At 39.5% G+C, this 23,461-nt stretch overlaps 2 protein-coding genes across 3 annotated transcripts in view; one reads left to right on the top strand and one right to left on the bottom strand.

Annotated features, from left to right (window-relative positions):
- The first annotated feature begins 999 nt into the window (after window positions 1-999).
- Window positions 1,000-10,743, top strand: grem2a (gremlin 2, DAN family BMP antagonist a). The gene is made up of 2 exons (XM_008429248.2): window positions 1,000-1,365; window positions 9,376-10,743. The coding sequence occupies exon 2, from the start codon at window positions 9,377-9,379 to the stop codon at window positions 9,953-9,955; it is 579 nt and encodes a 192-aa protein (XP_008427470.1). The 5' UTR covers window positions 1,000-1,365; window position 9,376; the 3' UTR covers window positions 9,956-10,743.
- A 608-nt stretch (window positions 10,744-11,351) lies between these two features.
- Window positions 11,352-23,461, bottom strand: part of fmn2a (formin 2a) — a 44,318-nt gene continuing 32,208 nt past the window's right edge. Inside the window, exons 14-18 of one of the 2 annotated variants that reach the window (XM_008429245.1) lie at window positions 19,826-19,918; window positions 14,061-14,112; window positions 13,016-13,165; window positions 11,656-11,737; window positions 11,352-11,507 (exon numbers count right to left, since the gene is read on the bottom strand). In XM_008429245.1, coding sequence (XP_008427467.1) covers window positions 11,481-11,507; window positions 11,656-11,737; window positions 13,016-13,165; window positions 14,061-14,112; window positions 19,826-19,918 — 404 coding nt within the window. In that variant the 3' untranslated portion in view covers window positions 11,352-11,480. Of the gene's footprint in view, window positions 11,508-11,655; window positions 11,738-13,015; window positions 13,166-14,012; window positions 14,113-19,825; window positions 19,919-23,461 lie in introns of those variants that run through there. The other variant, XM_008429246.1, reaches the window with a different exon arrangement.

The following is a 23,461-nucleotide window of genomic DNA, read 5'->3' as shown; positions in this document are numbered from 1 at the left end:
ATCTTTTATTTTTTTCCCCATTCATACGTGTCACTTTGCGTTTAGGCTAAAATGCTTAATTTTGACTTGTCTAATCTGAACAGGTCTTCTTATTGCTATTTTTGCCTCTGCTCTACAAAAGGCCAGACTTATGGAAAGCACAACATGGTGTTTGTGAGAAACAACTGACAAACCCTCTTCTGGTCTAGCGTTTAAGTTGACAATGCATTGATTATTTGCCATACATTTTGGTTTGAACGTTGTGCCATGATAAATATAAAGAATGGATAAATTATTTTGTAACCTAACATTTCCTCAAACTTTATATCATCCCTAGCTGTTGTGTTTCTTGGTCCTTATGATGCTATAAGGATCTATAACAAACCTTCATAGTCTCAATAACAGACGTATTCGTACTTACGATAATTTACAACAGATGGTTCATTAAAAAAAATAAGGTGACTTTTGAATTCTATTTTTTTTCCACTTTAAGTTATCAGAATAAAGAATATACAATTTTCACATTTTTCATATTTTTTAAATGTGAAAACCATGCATCTTTTTCTTTCTACTACACAATTATTCACTGATTTTTAAGGTGTTTTTTCATAAAATCGTAATAAAATACACTGAAGTTTTAAGTTGTAAAACAGTAAAGCTTATAAAAGCTCACGGGAAATAAACACTTCCACATAACCTAATCCGTTACCATTTCTCTTTGGGAAAGACTTATTCTTAGCCAAGGTCTCTATTCTGCATTGACAAGCTTGATCTCTCATTCAAGTGCTTGATGGATTAATTAGTCAGCCTTAAGTGGTTTAGCAAACAACCAGCCTTTTCCTCTGAAAACCGACTGGACTGGAGAAAAGACAGACTGAGGCACACTGACTGAGACAGATATTCACGAAAGCAGTGAATTTTGGTTCGATTCCCACAATGAACACGGCCAATAGGAAATAACCCTCCCAGTTTTAAGAAAGGAGGTGGGGTGCAAGGGATTCAAACTAAGGCAGGCTTTAAAGTGACTCAAACCCTCCCAAAGACTGAGTGCAGACAGTCTCCACAGCACTAAGAAGTGGGCTTACTGTGACTGAACTGCAGCTTTTCTTGTCAGCCTAAAACGAAAAACAGGAGAAAACCTTTAGACTTACTGAAGACAGGCAGATAAGGTGCTGCACACCCAGGACAATGGGAAACTGAGCAGGCTCAGCACTTTCTACTGTATTTATTGTGAAGGAAAGAGGAGCAGCGACAAACTGGAGGATACTAGAGATTACATTGCCATGGAAACCAAAAGCAGGAAGCGGACACGAGGACCACTGAAGGTGGATGAGCTCCCTTGAATGCATCTTCACGTCGTTATCCTGCTGCACACTGTGGTGAGAGGTAAATGGACCATGTGTCGTGCTTGAATATGGAGAACACGTCTGTAAATGTTAAGGTTAGGGGTTAGAGGAGGATGTATACAACCAAGCAAGCTGAAATTCTCCCTGCCCTCCCAAAAATCATTTGTATAGTTCGTGGTGGTAAACAGTTCCGACTTCAAATTGATGCAAATTTGTGAAACGCAAAAATCGATAGGGCTTTGATTGATTATGTCACTCCGATTTAACATTCGCATGAGGTGGTAACATTTTAATTAGAAGCTATTTTACAGAGCATAACAGGATACAGCTACATCAGACCTTACAGTTTAATTGGGGGGAGAGAAAAAAAAAAGGGTTCTTCTCTGAGCTCTGCTTTGACAATTCCCACGTGAATGTGAGACCGAGTGACTCACTGAGCCTCTTGGTGACTAAGCACAGAACCATGTAATTGGAACAGCACAAATTCTGCAGTTATTCCATATTTCAGGCTGGACTCCCACCAGGGCCACTCAGTGTAAAGAAAAGAAGAAGAAGAAAAAAAAAAGGCACACCTCTAAGGTGTCCATTGGATAAAAGTGTCAACTGAATTACTGTAATTAGTGGCTGGAGGTTGCAGATAATTAGTGTTATGAGTAAGAGAATTAGAGAGTGATGACAGTAAGTTGTACCGTGTCTCTTGAAGAGATTAAAAGTATTTTCCAGTGAGCAGAAAAGAAGAGAAAGAGACGTAATGATGAACATAGCACACTTGTGTTTTGCTTCATAACCCCCACCCGCCTCTGGTCTTTATCGCTTTGCTCGTCCGAACAGGTGTATATTTACAGTTTGTCTGGGTCCATGTTGAATCGTGTGTGTGCTAACACGTATCCAAGTGAGTGTGTGAACATATTTGTGGGCGAACGCGTGTGTTCCTACGGTATGCGGGTGGTGAATGGTGGGGAGTTTGCTTTCTGATCCTGCTTTCTGATCCTGCTTACAGCTCCGGCGACTGCACCACCTCGTACAACTTGCTCTGATGTCAAAGAGGATTTAGCGTACAGACACGCTGCTGTTTCTTTAGTGACAGAAAGCTTCTTTCCCCCCCTGAGTCAGTTTTAAATGGACGTTTGCCAGAGATACCTGGAGAAGATATGAAACGTGTGCTTTGAATGTCAAGAGGCTCCTTCAAAAGAAAAGCTAAGGCAAATGATTTAGATTATAGAGTAAATCTAATGTAATCTACTTGTGGTAACATTTACAACGTGAAGCAAATATGGTTTTGAAGAGCTAGTATAAACACTGGCATGCAGAGGCTTGTCGGCTCACTACGCTCTGCTAAGTCATGCCTTAAGGGCAAGCATAAGAAATATATTTCAAATTCTCTTTGAGATTTAAGAAAGGAGTGAACACAACTTATGGATGAATAAATTGTGTTCTCTGGCGTGACGTATTTTATATGTGGAGTGTTCTTGAGGACTCTTAAAAAAAAAATTTAACATTAGAATCACAAAACGGGAAACAATGAAAAATAATTAAACATTAAAGGACATAATTTTACAACTGTGTTCTAGCTTGCGGCTTATTTTTGTATTCCGCTTTTGTTCCGTCTCAGAAGTCGGAGCACCAAGTTTGGAACAACATCGGACCCAATCTGAGAGTGTCTCTCTTGCAAATAGAACAGATCAGTCTTTATTGTCATCACACTGAGAGCCACTAGGTGCTCTCATCGAGTAGTTAGTAATGGAAACTTTCAATACATTGTTTATGCATTGCAGCGATGTTGGACACTGAACTCTCGTCAGGTCTGCGACCTCTGACTTTCGAAAAAAGGAGAAAATTTGACTTCACTGAGTATTGTCGTTGCTTTCCCAACTGGGAAGTCAGAAGATTTGGCTTTCTAGTACATAATGTACAGTTTTACTTATTTTTGTCTAAATTGCAGATAAAAAAAGACACAAAAAAAACAATATGGAAAAAAAACAGGGCACTTAAAGCAGCTGAGAACTGAGCAAATAAATCGCCAGTGATAACATTACTTTTTAGGAATCAGTGTAACGATGTCCACTCAAGACAAAAGTTGTGGAGGTAAAGCGTACAGGACCAATTTGAGCTTTGTAAGACTTTGTAAGACTAATAAACCCACAACTTACTGGGGGATTTAAACGTGCTCTATGGCAAGTTCAATCTACTTGTTATGCACCAAAATGGAGAGTGAATGCTTATGAAAAAAATTAATTCAATATACAAAATTTCGTTGACCGCTATTATTACTCTGTTTATGGGTGTCAAGATCATCATTTTCCTATGCTACTTTTATCAGAATGATTTATGTAATAGAGCAACACAATGTTAATGCAAGTCTCACTTTTCTCCACATGATCAGTTTGTGATTTACTTATGTGGGTTTAACTTTGTTACAGCATATTCAACGTTTTCTCAGTGACAAAGTTTTTTTAACTTTTTAAATCAGGAAAATAATCCATTCTATTGCTACAGTCAGAGATGTATTAGACAATGCAGCAGTGCAGCTATAAATGCCACCCAGAAATATTAGTGGCTTCCTCTTTTAGTGGGCGTGACTCAAGCTCAATTTCAGAAAAGTGCCTTTTAAAATTCATTATCAATTTTGAAAACCAACGGACAATTGCGACTAACACCCATTCAGTTTTGATCAATTAGTTTTTTTTTTTTTACTGACTCTTAATCAATAAACTGCCGTTTAAGAGCAAACGTCTTCAACTATGGGAATACCTGTACTATCACGTTATCTCCAATTGCCTTCATTCTCCCGTAAAAATATTTAATATCGCTGAGAGAGCAGCCAGCTTTTATACTTGCCACTACTTAATTTCGTAAGCATTAGATCAGGGTTGAGAGTCATTATTAAGATGGATTGTGATGACAAATGGCATCCCTGAGTGCCTAAAGCGGCCTTCTGGCAATGTTGGAATTAGACACATTTACATTGCAAAGCCCCCCTAAAGAGACTCCAACCACTAGCTGTCAAGGAGCCAACAGCCAAGTGTAGTTTGGGAAAATACAATCTGCAAACACAGATAATGACATGGTTCCTTTTTGTGTAATTGGTTCAGGGTGAAAACATTTAATTTACCTCTCTATACCGTTCCCCTACATCCCCTCACCTCCCCCCCTTCTTATATTGTACATCCTGTGTATCTGTTTTAGTCTGTGTGAGACAGCAAGCATGTGGTTTAGGCTCTGGTGTGTGTGGACCTTCGTGCATGTGCATGTGCGGCTAGCCGTGAGTGATTGAGGCTTGTGCTGCACGGTGAATTAAATGCAGTTCTACTGTAATTAACTGCACTTACCAGTCTCTGTGTGAGACTTTCTGACGCACCAGTAATTGAGGCATCATGTTTTGTTTGTTTTAACCTGCCTTTGAAGAAATGCTGGGAAGACGTTGCACATGGTTTAAAGGAAATACATCTGTGTGTACAAATTTGAAAGACTTTGAAAAGCGTCTCTTTATTCTGTGATGCAGTACTCCAATATTTAGAATAGTCATACATCCAAGGGCCGAGCTGGAAACTGCAGTAGATGATTAGAAAAGAGAACCCATTGTTTTCCAGACATAAACCTCCACTATGGCATTATCATGCCATTCTAAAAAATAAAACACAGCGCGTTCCCACTCACGATAATGGATGTTTTCAAAGAAGGTTTGTGTGGGGCTCAGCAGCCTCTCTGGTATTTGTAATTTCATTAGAGGCTTGAATTTTGGAACCAGGGTCTTCCACAGTTCAGTGAAGCAAATCCAAAGAATTTGTGGTTCTGGTAAAACAAAGAGCTGTGTTTGTGCACAATATTAGTATTTAGCGTACGGAAAAGGTCCAGCTCAGTTTTGTCTGAAGATTAACACTGGAAACCACAGTCTCCTTCTGTCTCGATGGCTGCGCCGTGATTAGCGTCAAGGTGAAACGAAAAGGCAGACCGGTTATTTAAATGTGGGTCTTTTGAATGTCCACAGAGCCCAAGAGATGTCGGTTTTATTTCCCAGAGGATTGTCTATCTCAAACCCGCTTCATCATCTCATCCCTCTACCCCCCCGCCCCCAAACCACTAAGCACCCCTCCTCCACCTCTGGGCTCCCCCAAAGCCTCTGAATCCCAACCCAAAAAAACCTCAATTTGTTTACCATGGAAACTGATGAGGAAAGGTTGCCAGGGACTGTTGTGTTCAGGATGAGTTTGGGGTGGAAAGGAACCTGAGCTACCAGCTGTATGGTTCATCAGTCATGCTCCTTATACAGAGGTACATCTCAAAACATTGGGACATTGCATAAAAGTCCAATATTTCTTGACAGTCATCTCACAAAGTGAAACTCACATATTATGGAGAATCATTACTATTCTAAGCCTTTTCTCTTACAGATAATGAAAACCCAAAATTCAGTGTTCCAGAAAATGAGAATGCTATGAAAACGATCATTATTTGAGACTTATTGTGTCAAACCATAACCCGTTGATTACTTTTCACTTTTTCAGCTATCTCTCATCCTGGGTCAGTAGGCTACACAAACACGGGGAATGCTGCTGATTTAACAGATGTCCAGAAGGCAGACATAAACACCGTTCACAAGAAGGCAAAGCCAATGAAGGTCATTACCGAAGAAGCAAGTTGTTCACAAAGTTCTGTATCAGAAAATTGAGTGGAAGGGAGAAAGTGTGGCAGGAAAGGGTCCACCAGCAACAAGCATTGCCTTGAGAGGATTGTCATGGGCAACAGCTGTCGCATTCTCTGTGTCAAGCTCTTCCTAAACCAGATAATGTAAGAGGCGTGCGTCTTTCCTGAGCTTAGGAGAAAAGCAACATTGTTTCACAATGGTCCAGAATCCTTTTCCAAGTGAAAGTAAAATTCCACATTTAATTTGGAAGTCAAGATCTCAGAGTCTGGAGGGAAAGTGGAAAGGCACAGATGCCATGTTGCTTGAAGTCCAGTGTGAAGTTTCTACAGTCAGACAAGTCGCATGGAGATGCTGATTTTATTTTCAATCAGAACCTGCCAACTGCCCAAGGTACCAAAAGCTGGTTGAATGATTGTGGTGTTCCAGTTCTTGATTGGCCAGGAAACTTTCCTGACCTGAACCACATAGAAAATATATGGGCTGTTGTCAAGAGGAAGATAAGACACAGCAGACCCAACAAGGCAGGTGACCTGAAGGCAACCATCATGATCGCGATCGCCTCCTTGCCATGGTGTATTGATGCAGTAATTTATGCAAGAGGAGGAAAAACCAAGTTTTTGCTGCATATAAATTGATAAATTGACATCTTAGAAGCCTGACATTTGTGCTTAAAACACACAATTTCGGATTGGTCTAATGCGATGCAACTCTCTGAGACAGGAACTTCTTTACCCGAAAGCCGTAATAATATTTCAAATTTAATAAATTCAAATATTGAACTGTTATAGGCTATGTGTAATGACTCCCTTTAAAATGACGTTCACTTTCTCAGATGACTGGTAAGAAATATTGTACTTTAATACAATATTTAAATTCTTTTAGATGCACTCATTGACAATCCCATCAGTCTTCAGTCTTTACTGAAATAGACTTTGGATAATCTCCAAGTTACAGGGCATATCTAAGAGAACAGGAAAGAGAGAAAACTGAGTGAATGCAGATGCTGATCCCCAGGCAAGGGGTTCCTGCATTTAAAATGGCTGTCATCAGTGAAGAGGTTGATTGAGCTTTTGCTAAATGAGACTTCTACATGGAAGACAGATCACTGCGGGAAAAACGGAGGTCAGACTCCTGGATGCGGTAGGCGATGAAAGTAGCCAACGGGAGTCTTCCTCTCCAATTATTTGAACCTCTTGACTCGTGTGTGTGTGTGTGAGATGGTGTGGCATCCTAAGAAAAAAGAGAAAAAAAAAAACAGACTGCGTGCAACATCTCTACAAGATGAGCAAACAGCTGCTGTATAGCTTACGGAAACACTGCTGCGATTACTCAAAGAGCACGGGAAAAAATATAAACATAAAAGCCTTAAAAACAAAGTGGATTGTGATAAAGTAATTTGTTCCATGTCAGACTGAGGTGCAGGTCCAAGAAAGGAAGAAAGGCGAGCGTACGAATTTACACAGCAAAGAAGAGTCTGCGAGTAGCAGCGGCCGCCAATGTCCTTGAGGCAGTTTGGTTTCACATCAGAAAGTCTGACTTGATGTCATGCAATGCTTGTCAAGAGCAACATCTGCTGAAAAGATGCTCGAGTGATGGTCAAAAATGTGCTGGCACAAATACTGACAGTGCACGCACTCAGGCAGATACTCCATCCTGAATGGCAGAGAGATCATTTCTCCAGATCTGGCCCTAGTATCATACATAATGGCATTTATGGACACCATGGGTCACTCTCAGTTCAGGTTTCTCCACAGTATATCACCACAGAGTAAGAAAAAAAAAAGCCCACTCCCAAAGGGGAACTGTACAATTCCTCAACTCTTCCCCTAATAACATGCAGATGGGCTTCTCTAATGCTTGTTTACATATCTGCGGCATAGTTCATGAGTAAAGTAAGCAAAGACCTAATTATTTTACTCAGCAACGGGACCAATAAAATCAACTTCCCCTTCTCGTTATGGGTGTTTAAGTGTATCCTTTGATGGTCGGGCTTTGTTTATTTTTGTAAGAGTTGCAGAGCCGAGAGGAAAGCAAATAGAAGTAATGACACAGAGATGCTGACAAATGGGGGCCCTGGTGATGGATTCATTTTCTGAATGATGCCTGCAGGGTCGGACTGCAAAAAGGTGGTTCACCTTTAATAGGCCTACCACACTTGCAGACATGTTTGGAAGTGTGCGACTGCTTTACCTCATTCTGCTGAAAAAACTGTAGCCCCCAGCTTACATTAAATGAAGCCTAACTTCATTTAATATACAACCAAAAACGATTAGTCCATTAGAAGATAATGGTAAATGGACTAAACCTTTATAGCACTTTTATGGTCATATGGATTACTCGGAGTGATTTACAAAAGAGCCGCGTTTACTCAGCCACATTTAAACGGGCGCACGCATTCATACCCAAATGCTCAGTGCAGCAGGGACCACTGGGGTCAGAGTCTTGTACATGGGCACATCATGTTGAGGGGGATGAGTGCGGGAATAAACCCACTGATTGTGGACAACATTGTAACACAATCCCAGTCTCAAAACATCAGCTGTTAATGCACTATCACCGCTTCATGAACCAGTATCTGTAATCTCTTTCATTGGTCAATTACTTACACAGGAAGTGAATGTTGGAGATGAGGCTCCACCGATGATCTCAAGTGAAACATGTGCCAAAAGAGCTTATGTGCCGAAAAGAAAAGTACAAACATGTAAAAGTTTGTAAAAAAAAAAACTTGATACTTACCGTAGTATTTTGTGATTGCTCCTTTGAAAAGAAAGGTTAAATTTCACACTGGAAGATCATCATGTCCTATGCCGTTTCCAGTTTAAACGCTCATCTCCTGAGTTTTAAAAAACCCCAAAAAACTGCCTAACATACGATTTAAAGTTGATAAAATATACAAACTCCTATGAGATTGTTGAGATTTGGAGTTGTTTTAGGCTGGCAGAAGTCCATTTGGGTCTTATTCCCTCCTGCATACAGGTGATATCCAGATTCCTTTGTGAATCCTGGTTACTCTGAGCCATTCACTGCATTGAACTGATGTACTTTCATTCATTTAGATCAGAGTTGTTAGTCAACACCACATTCACCCCTAAAAAAACAGGTCATCTTATTTCATCTTCTGCTCCTTCTTGGGCTCGAGGTTTTTCTTTCTGTGCGGTACCATTTTCACCGCACGTAAATTTGCCTCACATACTTGACAGCAACCCCACAGGACGACTCAGATTAATGAAAGCCTTTTAGACTTGATTGTGAAAAGTGATTCAAATGTGGAATATTAACCTGGATGACTCAGGAACCAAACAGCATTGATCTTGGACTTGTTATATTCCACATCCAGAACCGACTAATCCTAAAAGTGAAACTCTTGCCTTACATTTCATTGTACTTTTTTTTTTTTTCTTGCAGAATGCTGTGGAGAATCACCATCCCCATCCTCCTTGCTGGGTTCTTCTGCGTCATTGCAGAGGCCAAAAAGCTCCGGCCCCAAGGCTCAATACCATCCCCACACAAGGCCAAAGGAAACCTGTCTGCAGATCACCCCCACAGACTTTTGCAGCAGAAACCCGAAGTCCTGTCCTCAAGCCGAGAGGCCCTAGTTGTGACTGAGCGGCGTTACCTCCGAAGAGACTGGTGCAAGACCCAGCCCCTTCGCCAGACGATCAGTGAAGAGGGTTGCCGCAGCCGCACCGTGGTCAACCGCTTCTGCTACGGCCAGTGCAACTCCTTCTACATCCCGCGGCATCTGGGTCCCAGCTCGAGTCATGGACACAGTCGAGGTCAAGCTTCAGGGTCGGGAAGGAAGGGCCACAATAAAGCCCAGGAGCCCTTCCAGTCTTGCTCCTTTTGCAGGCCGCACCGCATCACACACCTCACTGTGCAGTTAGACTGCCCAGATCTGCAGCCCCCCTTCAGACACCGCAAGGTGCAGAGAGTCAAACAGTGTCGATGCATGTCTGTGGATGTGACCGGTCATGGAAAATTGTGAAGGACTACCTTAAAAGATTTTTGTTGCCGCATTACTTGCCAGAGTCAGGGGTGAGGAACATTGTCAAGTCATACTAAAAAAAATGGCTTGTCCAGCAAAAAATGAACGTAGAAAACTTGTGTGATAAAGGCAACATCGAACTAACCAGAGATTTGCGGTCAAGATGACTCATCACTTTAGAAATCATTTTTGTCCAAGTCAAAGTTGGTATACAGCCGTTTGGGTGGAACAATGGGGATGTTTTCTCTCCCAGGTGTAACTAATTTTATACTTTGAAGGGATACACGTCTAATGGACACAGGGTGATCATGCTGACCATTGTATTTTAAAAATGATATTTTCTGAGCAGTGCAACTAGCTTGTTTCTTTGATATGAACTGTTTGATGGCAAATGAACTGACACTTACCTTGCCAGTTTTTGCCTTGTGTGGAGTCATACCATTACATTTCGTCATCTTGACTGAACTGAAGCTGCGATGAGTTGATACAGAGAAACTTCGAGCGCCACGACGGTGGCTTCAGCTCGTTCGGATTCGAAATTTGGCTGCAAGTTGAGCAAAATATCCTGCAGCTTGTGTAATGGTTGTGCAATGAAATGTATACTGTATATGTATGTGTGTAAGTATATTTCTTTAAAATATATTAAATCTATTTCATATAAAACAACTCCCTTTAGAGTGCATGCACTTGTGTATCAAAAGAGGACAATGTTAAATAGCCAGCGGTTTCAATGCAAATTTATATATTTGGTTTTATTCAATAAATATCACTTTTTATGTTCAATGTTATTTAAAAACAGTATTGGTATTGTTCATTTAAAAATAAAATCTGATCAGGATTCAATTGCATGTTTAAATGTAAAGGGATTCACACTGTCACACAACTAGAAAGATGAATTACATGCATAGGATTGTGTTTAAAATAAAGTATATTAATAAAGAAATGTTGTTTAACTGGAAAAAACAACAACATAGAAATCATCAGATCACACCATGTGGATATGTGGGTTTAAGTAACAGGAGGTGCTGCTTCGAAAACATTTAAGCCATCAGACATTTATGACACTCGTGTGAAGTTGACTAAATCCAAACCATTTTAACCCATGTAAAATTGATTATTATCTTTATCATGCATGTTATTTACATGAGAGGTTTGGAAAAATAAGACCTGTTTTTGCATTGTTCATTTGCTACCTCTACCCTTCGATAAGGCACCATGTTCCCATATAAAAAAAAAATAAGATGCACTTTTCACCAGAACGAAAAAGGAAATGTTTTCGGAACAAATATACGACGGGGACCTTGCACAAAAAAAGTTGAAACACAATTATGCCAAAGTTTTAAAAAAATAGATGCAATTTGGAGACAAAGAACATATTCCTGTTAAAATGACTTAAGTTTTTTGTTTGGTCAACCTTTCGTATTAAGTCCACTTAAATTCAAGAACCGACCAAGTAATTAAAACAAATCATTTTTAACATCCTCCGTGGTAGATTGTGCTCAGCGGCAGTCATCCATTTTCTGCCTCATATCTTCTTACCCAGCTTTGCTTTCTGTGAAATACAAAAAATAGATGGGAGTTATTTACACCCAATAACCTTCACATTTCATATGCAGACAGGCATTTTGAAACAGCATCGTCTTCTCGAGTGAGAAAGAGCAGAAAGGTGGAAAAAAAAAAAAAGGAAGAATATGGCATACTATTCCAGTTGCGTTTTTGGTCGTCACGTTATAGGTGGCCTTCTGTCTGGCTTGTTTGAAGCTCTCCTCGGCCTTTTTCACCCTGAAAGAGACCAGCAGCGGTGACTGATTCAAGGAAACATCAAGGGCAAATAATTACGAGGACACCACTTCACACAAATGATTATTTTTAGACAATTCAGCCTGTAGTCGTGTGGGATTTTGAGGGGTTTGTCAAGACGTCGGCCCTCGTCTGTTTTGATTTACTGTTTACTGCAGCCTGGAGCAACCCATGTTGGCATTGAGAAAGTACAGCAAGTTACGGGCAACACAGCTTTACCATCAGATGCCTAGTCTTTACTTCAGTATGTGCCAGGACTACAAAACAACGCAGCACAGGCACAGGTAAGTGTTTGTTATTCTTTGGGGATGTAAAAAGGAAACAAAGAGAATAAGAACTGGGATGACTGCCCGTAGCAAAGAGCAAAAAGTTAATGCTTTCAAATTCTTATTTTTTTATCCTTTCCTTTTGAACAGTCAACCCCCTTCTACCTCCCACCAGTGTTATCCAACTCCTTTTTCAAATATGTTATCACAATTCAATCTTTATTGACAATAATGGACCAATTTACTGTTTGTTAGCATAAGCAACGACATCTTTATATCCATCAAACCACCGGAGGCTTACTGGAAGGTGCGTGAGTGCTTTTGGTTTTGGAGCGACGACAACGATGTGGATCATTTACGCTCTTTTCTCCTCCTGAATTTGAATGAATCTGATACGATCTCCAGTCAGCACGAGATGGACTGCAAGTTATTAATGCCATAACTGAAGTCGGGGAGAGTAACCAAAGAGCAACAAATTTTGAATCTCTAATGATGGTCCAAGGTCAACAAGACTTAATCATTGTCACGAGGTTTGTATTTCCTTGAATGGAAAAGAAAATAGACATCTCTTAAGTGTCACGCGAAAGAAGTTATATCACTTAAAGTCTTCATAAAATATGCACATCTAGTGATAGTGATTATAAAATATGTATAAAAAAAAACAAAACATGTGAAGCATATTTTATGGCCCCATCTGACCACACATTTGTGGTGTACCTTGCATGGATTGTTTGCATGAGAACTACGTACAAGAACTAAGCAAAGGGCGCTTAAAACAAAACCTCACCACAAATATTCAAACTAAATGTTTAAAAAATATACATTTTAAACATCTGCCTCTAAAGCATGTCCTACTTTGGGTCCATCACACAAAATACAAAAACATAAAAAAAATTGTCCAATGTCAACCAAACATGAAAATGTTTAATGAGTAGGAATACTTTTGCAAGACACTTGTTTTAGTTAAAAATGTCACGTTGTAAAATGTTCTCACCGTTCCTGTAATAACAGCTTATTCTGCTTCTTCCAATGTTCCTTAAAATCTGAAGAAAACTCATGCCAAATGGAGAAGAATGTGTTGGGCGATACTTCTTTCTCTCCCGCCTTGGGCTTTACTGAGAACGACACACTCAATTCCAAAAAACTGAGGACAAAAGAGCAAAAAAAAAAAAAATCACTTCAAGGCCAAACTATTACAACAGCAGATTACAGAGACTTGTACTCAGTCTTGTGAAATCTGGCAGAACAGTAGAAACATGCAAGGCATAAAAGTTTATCTTGGAATAATGCGGTTTAGCTGACATTTGATAGTGGAATGAGGAGAAGGCGAAGACTGACTGTGGATTTCGGACTTGGAAAGCCAATTTATGCCAACGCTGTCATGTCAGAAACGGTGTCCAACCATGACCGAAGCAGAACTCGTTACAGAATGTACTTGCCTTCTGCCCCATTAGCTTTCTACATCCACACCCTGCTAATGCTCTAACAGGAAGAGTGAAAGTGTATGACTAGGAGAAAAAGACACATCCACCAAAAGAAAACATGTATATACAAGTGGATGACACATGTTCAAGTGTTAAATGTGGCAGCCATTTGCAGTGGATCAATATAACAGACAGGTTGGCCTGGCTTTGTTTGGAGTGTGCTATAGGAACGCATTCCTAGCCAGCAGAAACAGAAGCCTGGAGCCACGGCTGTCTACTCCTGCTCCACTTAGATAAACAGCGCAGACAACGCATAGGGGGCCTCGAGTCTGCAGAAGGCCTGGCAGGATGGCCTGCACCTTCCAAGCAGGAAGCATAAACATCGACAAAGCAGAAAGCTTATAGATCTCTAAAGAATTTTTTAAAATTGCATTTACAGTTGGGTTGAATTGCATTACCACTTAGTTTAGTTATTTGCAGGTATGACAAAATGTTCAACAGTTGACAAAGCCCCAAATGTAAACCGGTGAAATGATAATAAAAAATATAAAAATAAAAAAAAACTACCCTTCTTTAAGGTTGCCATGGGAAAATGTTGAAGAAATTGAGTCTTACATCTTCTGAGTGTCTGTTAGCTGCTTTTCCTGTGTTTCCAGTTCAGTCTTGGCTGTAGAGTATAAAACAAGTATGTTAAATCACTCGGGTCTAAACATTAACACAAATCTTTCGTTTACGATTCAAGGTGCACAATAAAAAAAATAAAACAAAAATCAAGATGTCAGTATTCAGTTCAGCTGTCACTTTCAGGTTCAAGCGGTGTGCCACCAGATTAAGTGTAAGAATGTCATGATTGTTGCACAACTGATGAATGGCAGATGGGAGAACAAGAGGCTCTTTGTCGAGTGTTGCTTCAAATGGAGACAGGTGACTGCATGTACATACCAGAGAATGTTGCACATAATGATAAAACAGCAGCAGCTATGTGCAACCCCCCCCCCCAAAAAAAAAAAAAAAAACACATTACAAGCCCAGGTCAGTAAACATTAAATTTTACATTCACATGTTTAAAAGGAACTGCTCCTTAAATTGTGAGATGCTTAAATGTCATCCAAGTGGGCCGCAGTGTTTTTAACATGTTATGCGATATACAAATATAGGGTTCGCCATTATGGAGGACACGTTTGAAAATTCAGTGTTGAAGAAAATTTATAACCATGTCTTTGACTAATAGTTAAAGATCTCATTAATGGAAATCTAAGGGTCTGGATTTTTATAATCCTGGCAGCTAGTTATTTGTGATGTATAACAAAAAAAAAAGTTTTTGGTCCTGATCTAAGGGCCCATCTGAACAATCATTGTGGGGCCAGTGCCTGGGAAAGAGACTCGCTGGAAAGCATGTGGTCAGACAGTTCATAAACCAAACAAACTGCCTGGGACCACCCTCCTGTAGACACAACATCTGAAGGAGGTGTTGCAAGGATTTGTGGGTTTGTGGATTCACCAAGGGGGGCTAGAATCTGTCTGCACCAAGTTGGCTTGCTTGAAACACTCAAGCTTTGAGATTCCCATATTTTCATAGATGATGGCCTTTCATGTTTAAGTTGGCAGAGGTATCCTTTGTGTCTTCCAGTGGTCTTGTAGCTGAGCGTCTCCATTGCTGCGAGGAGACTACAATGCACAGGAGTCCAGCTGAACCACCAGTATTGATGGAATGTCAGACCAGATGGTGGGGTTCCTTTCTAAATACATACAATGCATCCAAGAGTCCAGTGGTAGTGTGCTTCAAATGCCTGACAGAGGCTCTACTCCAAGGGATCTTGAACGCCTACCTCTGGCAGTCCTTCTCTGGTTTACCAAAGGAGACTGAGACAATGGCTCCAAGTGGGTCATGTTTATTGCTGTGGTCGTACAGTGGTTGGTGGCAGTTGTAAGCATAACATTTGAAACCGGTGGTAGGACGCTTGGGTGTAGAGTTCTGTCATAGTTGATGAGAGTAAAAAAATAAATACATTTAAAAAAAAAACTCTACCTTGCCGAGTAAGTAACAAACACCAATGAAATCAAACTGCGCTTTGTAACATCCGTGAGAATGTCTACTCTGGGTCACAAAGGACAGAGCTGATAGCTGATTTAGGATGAGCAATGTGGTTTCTATTTTATTGGAATGTGGAACACATGATCAGCCGTTAACCTTTGCACAGACACTGAAATGTAAGCAGGAGATTATGCCATTGTTTGTGTTTTGTGGCCTTCTAAAAGGCTTACAATTATAACTGTTAGTGGGTGGGTGTTTTGAGAGGTTTTCGGGCCACACGGCTATGGAATATTTGCTGCAGAGCCGGAGCGTGATTTGCATCTGTGACAAGGCAGATTTGTCTCCAATAAGTACTGGGTCTACACCAGGGCAGCCCTTTGTTGCCAGTTCTGTTCATAATTTTCCGAACATAAATTTAAGGCAAGAACAAGGAGTGGAAGGTTAAGAAGAGGCCTCAGAGCAGACTCAGGACTTGCTGAAGATAATATTTCTTTCAGAAGCCAGATAGAGCAAGAATTGGGTATTATTGCCAAGAGAACTGCTTCTGAAGCCTGGATAAGTGCTAAATACACACCGGTTCTTAATCAGTGTACAGCTTACAGTTCTGTCCCTGGTGCTACTTAATTTATTCAGAGACACCGAACATAATAAATGTGACTTCTTGTAAAATTAGTAGGAATTTGTGTCCCTGGAACAAACATTTCATAAGATTTTACTAACAATCAATTGAGAAACGCTTCTACTTGCACCTCTTGTTGGGGTTTTGTTTGGTCACAAACGGTGCAGAATTACACAAAAGAAGATAAATGATATATAGTTCTCAAAAACAAATCCAAGTGTTGCAACCTATTTTCTCTGATAGCCTCAATAAAATGTAGTTTTGTCTTTTGAAGTCACTTAATTACTATACGGAGTTCACTGGAGGTTTGTTAGAAAACCTTAGAATACCATAGCAGTGCACATTCTCCTGAACACACCATTTTCCCCAGTGAAGCATAGTGGTGGCAGCAATAAACAGGGAAGGGGATTTTTTCCTTCAGATCGGCCATGGAGACTGGTGATTGGAGGGAGCTAAATACAAGGCTGTCCTGGAAGACAGAGGCTATGAAAGACTATCAGGGTGTCTTTGGCAGAGGTCCACCTTCCAGCTAGACAAGGGGCATAAACATAAAAGAAAACATGGCTGTTGAAGTTGGTTCCTGCAGCATGAAAAAATGTGGAAACGATGTGAATACTTTTGCAAACCACCACAAACAGTAGATCTCTTTTGTAGAAACTGATCATCTTTACTGTCCTCTTATGATATGATGTCTTCCTCCACAAATCATTTTGACCCGAAAACTATCAGCGTGTCTGCTACTCATTTGACAGCGACGAGGTATGAAACCTTAGAGTTTTTCATGTTTAGGTGTTGATGTGAGCAGGTTGACGTAGGTTTTAGCTGGTTGAAATGGAGTGAAAGCTTCACGTCAATCTTACTACTAGTCTTTACATCCATCAGAAACAGATTATCACATGGCTGGCGCTCTTGTGCTGGTCATATTGACTCCATCAAAGACCAGCATGCATGAGAATTTGTGAAGTGAGCGGAGAAAATCAAGCTAGACCAAACAGCCAAGCTCCAACAAGTCCGCTCCCACTGTTATTCTGCGGTTAGTTTCATGGTCAGAAAATAAACAAAAGTGGTTTAAACTGTGGAGCCAGAAACAGTTTAACCTCAGGCTCTTTAGAAATTACAGAAATAACAAAAATAAGACATTTAGCCGTTGCTTTTACTCCCCCCCCCCACTGCAATAGAGGAACTCAAAGAATCCCGTCTGGAGGGCTCTGATACACACATCCATGCTGTAGTGCTTACATTCTGCTCTCAGGGGAAAAACCTCATCATTTGCATCAAAGAGAGAGCTCCCATATTTGTCTCAAACACACAGCGGAGAAACACGAAAAGAGACGGGACGGAGGTTGGAAAAAAAAAAAAGTGGGCTGCTTTCATTTGGAGACTTCCTTTAAAATGAACATTGAACATTACCGCTGAATAACATGTGCTATATATTATTCTCTCATTTAAATATAAAAGAAGTGGAAGATTGTGAGCTGAGGCCTTCAGGAAGGCTAGCCACAGCAAGCTGAATATATGCAGGGTCAACGAGAGGGCTCCATAAAGAATGTCAATTGGCCTGTTATGTTAAATCAAGCATTAAATGTTAGGTCTTACCCATTTGATGTAGATTAAAATACCCTGACATTGTCTAAAGTGTTCGATTTTTAGGATAAAAGCCTCAATTCCACCTGCCTGGCATATTGTAGATGTGACTTGCAAAAACTAAGTGTGAACTTCTTCAAAGTATGTCTAGACACATAATGTACTTTATGTAGTGTCATTAACCGTCAGTCGTTTCTGCTTTTTAAATTAGCACAAAGCTTTTTATCCTACGCCAAAGTCATGTTACTAGTTGACCTTTGGGTGGAATGTCAGCACTGAGGGACAGATGAGAGACGTGTAGCAGCTCATCCATGCGCAAGATGAAACAAGATTTTGGGTTTATGAGATGAGAGAAATGGGATTTAAAAAAAAATTAACCCATATTTAAGTTTGGACTATTATATTATAAACTGTCTTACAAAATCTTCAATACTGTACAATAACTCAAGTTCAAGTAATGTGTTGCGATTTTGACAACATAAGACAGTGGTTCCCAAAGTGTGGGGCGTGCCCCCTAGGGAGACGCAGTGCCATTGAAGGGGGGGGGGGGGGGGGGTGAGATGAATGAAAAACTCAGGGAGCTGTTCATGTTTTAACTCCATTTTGCACAGAGGCTTTTTTTAATGTATTGATGATAGCAAAGTTGAATATTGTTTGTTACAAATTAAAACAAAGACATGTTTGAAATAACACTGACAGCAAAGAATAGTCTTCTACATTAAAGAACTAAAAAAACAGTTACACAAAAGTGTTTCACTGTAAAGATTAGAAACTAGCCCTGTTATAAGGTTTTTAATACTCAGCTCAGTATTTTTAGTCAAATCAGAACAGTCAATCAAAATCTTTAGAAAAATTATATTGAAAAATTCCTAAAATAAGCAAATATTTAAAGACAATGCAGAACCCTTGAGATCTATGTCAACCACAAAAATATTCAAAAACAGCCTGAGCATTTTCATCAACCAGAAAACTGAATGAAATTTGAAACTGATTTGAAGCAATTTTTAATTCAAACTGTTTTCTTCAGCCAAGCTATAGTGCATTGCCACCCCCATTTTTTCTGCAAATGCAGTCTTGACCTAAGATGTTAGAGGCAGAAGTCTGATGTCCTATACATTGTGAGCTATCTCAATGTTAGATCATCTCTGTTTGGGCTTCCCGAACTGTCTGCAATCCCTACACACAGCAAACTGGGACACACTGCATATTCTAACGTCTTTATTCAAACCAGCATTACCTCCCTTCCTTGGAAAAATTTTGATCCCAACTAGTGGACATGGAGAATAAAATACATATCACACACAGTCTCTTCTTTGCTTATGCTTCCCAGTTATTCCTGTTTCTAATGGATCGACTTTGAAGTCAGGATTTTCACTTATTTCCCCGATATATCCCTGGTTTTACTTGACAGTGAAAGATTGACGAGCTGAAGACCTCATTATTTGGTCATAAAGTATGTTTGATCAAAACGTGTAAAATAACACAGTTTATATTTACTGATACATTGTAAAAATTTGTACCCAAACTCTGATTTGCCCCCAAAGGAACCAAATGGTTCCAGGATTTTTTTATTTTTAGGCAAAAAAAAAACACACAAACTGTTTAAGGTTGAAAGCATTCTTTCTTTTGTCGGTATGCTGCTGTGAAAACCAAACTTTTTCTGAAGGTCTAATGTGACCCATACCCAGGTTTTATCTGGAAAGGTCTCCCATGTTTTCTTTACAGCCTTAAAAACACGACATTTGAATCAAAATGAATTGTTTTTGAAGTTGAATACATCGTCCCTTTGCCAAATGAATGCCACATATTTCAGTTCAAACAACTCATCTGGCCAGAGAACTGTTTACTAAAAAGCATTCTTCTCTGTCTGTGCAGCCCTTTTTTAAAGGCTGATTGAGTTCTTGTTTGTTTGTCCTTGTCACACAGTTCTTTCTGCTTACAATAGAAAAAAAAATCCCTGCAGTATAACCTTTTCAGTGCCCTATTATCTTTGGTCAATAATGGATAAAATATGGTAAAAATCGAACTTTGAATTAAGGTATTTGTTTGTTTGTTTTACAAATGACATGCTTTGCGTGGTCTCTTGAACCATTACTTTTTTTTTTCTTTAGTAATTGTCAAGTGATGTCAAAATAGACTCACCTTGTGTTAGAAAGTCCTCCATTTTTTCCTTGAAGGGTTGCAGGTTCTCTTCGGAGGAAACCTTGCAAACTTTTTCAGTTTCACCCAAGCATGCTGAAACAACAAGACGTGGTTGCAATGAGAAGGAAATAGTTATTATAGAGAAACAGCATCCCATCGGGCACTTGTAAGGCAACTGCAAATTCTTGTCATACTTGAGCCAAGCCGAGTTTTCTTCAATACACCTCTGCTGAATAAGTAAATAAGTGGCTGTAAAATCATAATGACTACTGGGAAACCTTTAGAAACTAGGTAGGCCTGAACCCACGGAGAAAGACGTTGTCACGCTCCATCTGCAACCATAACAGGTACTCAAACTCAGCTCAACACTCAAGAGGCCATGAGTTAAGTGAACGGGGAAGTAGGGATTGGGAAATTTATAGTCCATGCGGTAAGTCAGCCAAAAAGGAACAGTGCTCTCTCTATACTGGATTATTTGTGAATGTCCCAGAGTCCTTCCAGAGCTATTTCTAATGATGAGCCCTCCTCCCCCAATGAAAACTACATTTAATGTCAACGTCTGTTACAGCACTCATCTGATTTCGCTAGCTAATACAGAAGTATGCAGGTATTGCATGAATTGATGTGCTTTTGCATGGTCAGCACCTGAGAGCATGGGCGCCCAAGTCCGTCCTGCAACTTTGGATGCATATTCCTGCTCTGAGTCAAAAGGCTGAATTCCCTCACCAGAAGTAATTTAGCTTGTTGGAGGCCTACCCAAGTAAAAAAAAAAGTATGCTTTAGTATGCTAAATTTTAACATACTTTGATTGATGTACTTAAACAGTACTATTTTGGAACAACTTTTTTTGTGCTTAGTATACTTTAGTTGTATTTAAATAGTATTAAATTACAACTTTTAGTATACTTTAGTATACTCAACATACTTTTTTGGAACAACTTAAAGTTGTACTTAGTATACTTTAAGTATACTTTTTTTATGTAGTATTCAAGAGAAATATTCCAAAAATATGCCATATTGAGTGTACGAATTCCATCATAGAATTATATTAAAAATATACTTTTAATTTATTTTTAATATACTACTAATATATTAGTAATACATTTAAATTACACTTATTTATTTTGGATTTACTGCTATTGCTAATAAAGTACAGTTTTAATTACTCATAAGTCATACTTTGTACATTACATGCATAACTACACTACAGTACTTTCATTGTTTTAGGCTACAGTTACATGGAAAGATTAATTACACAAGATGTTCAAGGTAATTCAAATATTTTGTTTTATTACCGACATTTTAAAATTATCCAAGTTTACTCACAACTTTATGAACTGTACATAAATGATCAGTTTACACATCAAAAGTGAACACAATGAACATGAAAATTTAAGTGTGACAATACAACATGAAAGTGAGGATCAACGACAGAACATTTCCGTTCACTGCACCTTACGGAAACCTACAAAAAAGAACAATAGAGCAATTAAACAGAGAAAGCATTTGCATTTTAAAGAAGACAGAAAAATGGCAAATAAAAAAATAATACTTACAATTTTAAGACGTCTTGTACTCGCTGTGTATGTGACATCATCAGAACTCATGATGATTGGGACCGGATGCCTGGGGTGTCTTCTTTGCCTGTTTATGTTAGAAGTAGAAAAAAATAGTCAGCAATGTCATAGAGTCAGTTGATGTTGGCATTAACTATGAAGCTGTTTTACGTGTGGACTTAAGGAGACAAACTACCTTAAAATCTTTCCATCCATGATCTGAACACACTGATCTTTGCAGGGTGGTGAGGGGGGCTGGTGGTGCCCATCTCCAGCAGCCATCAGATGAGAGGCAGGGTTCACAGGGCCCTGAATGCCAGCAACAAATAAAAAAAAAATTAAAGATAAATGTTAGATTAACAAGAAGAGAAAAATTATTTCCAGTTATCTTTAAATCAAATCATGTTAAGCACTTGGTGTTGGTAACACAGCAGTTTTTGTTGTTGAAATGTAGCTAGCTCTTCATTGAAAAAACAAAACCAAACTTACATCACGAAGACAATGTGAAGGTTCATCTTCAGAGCTGGTTGGTGATCTGGTGGAGTCAGATCCTCTTCTGAGACAGAAAAGTCTTTAGGTTTTCTAACACCTGATCTCTCTGGCTTCCTCCTTCATCTTCATTTGCTTAGACTGCAAACATATGTTGAAGATAAAAACATTGATGAACGAGTTAGAACAACAACCTCACAATATCAAAGTCTCTTTGTCTTATGGAGCTTAATTAAAACCAGGTTAGTTTATGAATTAAAGTATAAGTCGCAACAAACAGCCTCCATGCAGTTATAATATGAAGCTGAATGATTCCTATTGTAATAATCATACATGTCACAATAAAATAAAAAAAAATAATTATTTATGAAACCAACTTAAGTTATATATCTTTACTGCACTGTTTATAATTAAATGAAGATAATTAATAAGCAAACTTACCACCAGCTAGCAACATTCAGCCTTCGTCCCTACGGGCTCCTTTTGTGACACATTTCATTTCCAAAAAAATCTTCCCCATATGTGTGCCGATTATTAGGCCACTGATCATAATCAGCCAATTTCCGTGAAAAAGTATATAATCGGTGATCACAGATTATGGTCTCTTGTTGCCAATCACCTGTATCTCACTTCGCAAGTGTGACAACAAATCCTGTCGTGAACTATAACGCTCTGAGCGTGAACGAGGACCTTTGCATGTTGCGGCGGAAAATTACCTCGGGGATGAAGCACGTCAAAATTCATCAACACAAAAAATCTAATATGGCATTTAAAAAAACAAGCACTTGATGGAGTTTGGCTACATCGAGGCTCAATGCGGGGAAAAACATGACATCCGGAGCGGCCGGTAAAGAAGCGCACAGCTATTAACACTCACCCGCAGGCACGTGCAGAGGGGGGTTTGGGGGTGCTTGAGCACCTGCCCCTTTTGCTCCTTGCCCCCAAGTGCCCATTTTTATTTTTTTTTTATTTTAATTTTTTTGTATTATTATCTTCTGATACATAATAACATGTACTAAAAATGTTTTTTGCTGTTTTTTTTTTTTTTTTTGTACAACATAATAAGCCCCCCGGTCACCTTGTTACCTTTGACCTTTTGCCCGTGACGCATGATGCAATTGCCTCTCCCGCAGTGAGATAAAGCGGCTAACTGTGGAGCTCAACGTAGCAAACGTTCCAGGTTACAGAACAGTTTTTGGTGAATTAAAAAAAAATGTTTTTGGTGAATAAAGTGGAGTAGACTTGCTACTTGTCACATGACGGAAAACGTTGAAGTATCGTTTCTGCTTCAGCTCGGAGTCGCGGTTTAAGCMGAGAGGTAATGAAATACAACAGACACTGACAGGCCTCTGCGTCTGCCTTTCTCTGAAGAACTRCTGAGCGGGAGGAGACAGCCAGGTGAGGAGAAACTGTTCTTATCTATCGATTCAGTATTTTTATCATACAGACATTAGGCTGTTGTTGTTGTGATATTAGCTAGCTGCTAGCTAACGACTTTGCTAGCAAAGCAAGATAACCAAAAGCTTCTTCCCTGTATGTTAATGATATCAGTCATTCTTCAGTATCGCTTATGCAACAGGGGGCACATCGC

The sequence above is a fragment of the Poecilia reticulata genome, linkage group LG15, assembly GCF_000633615.1.
Source record: "Poecilia reticulata strain Guanapo linkage group LG15, Guppy_female_1.0+MT, whole genome shotgun sequence".
NCBI classification, from domain to species: domain Eukaryota; kingdom Metazoa; phylum Chordata; class Actinopteri; order Cyprinodontiformes; family Poeciliidae; genus Poecilia; species Poecilia reticulata.
Note: the sequence above shows the minus strand (reverse complement) of the source record. Positions and strands in the feature narration are given on the sequence as shown.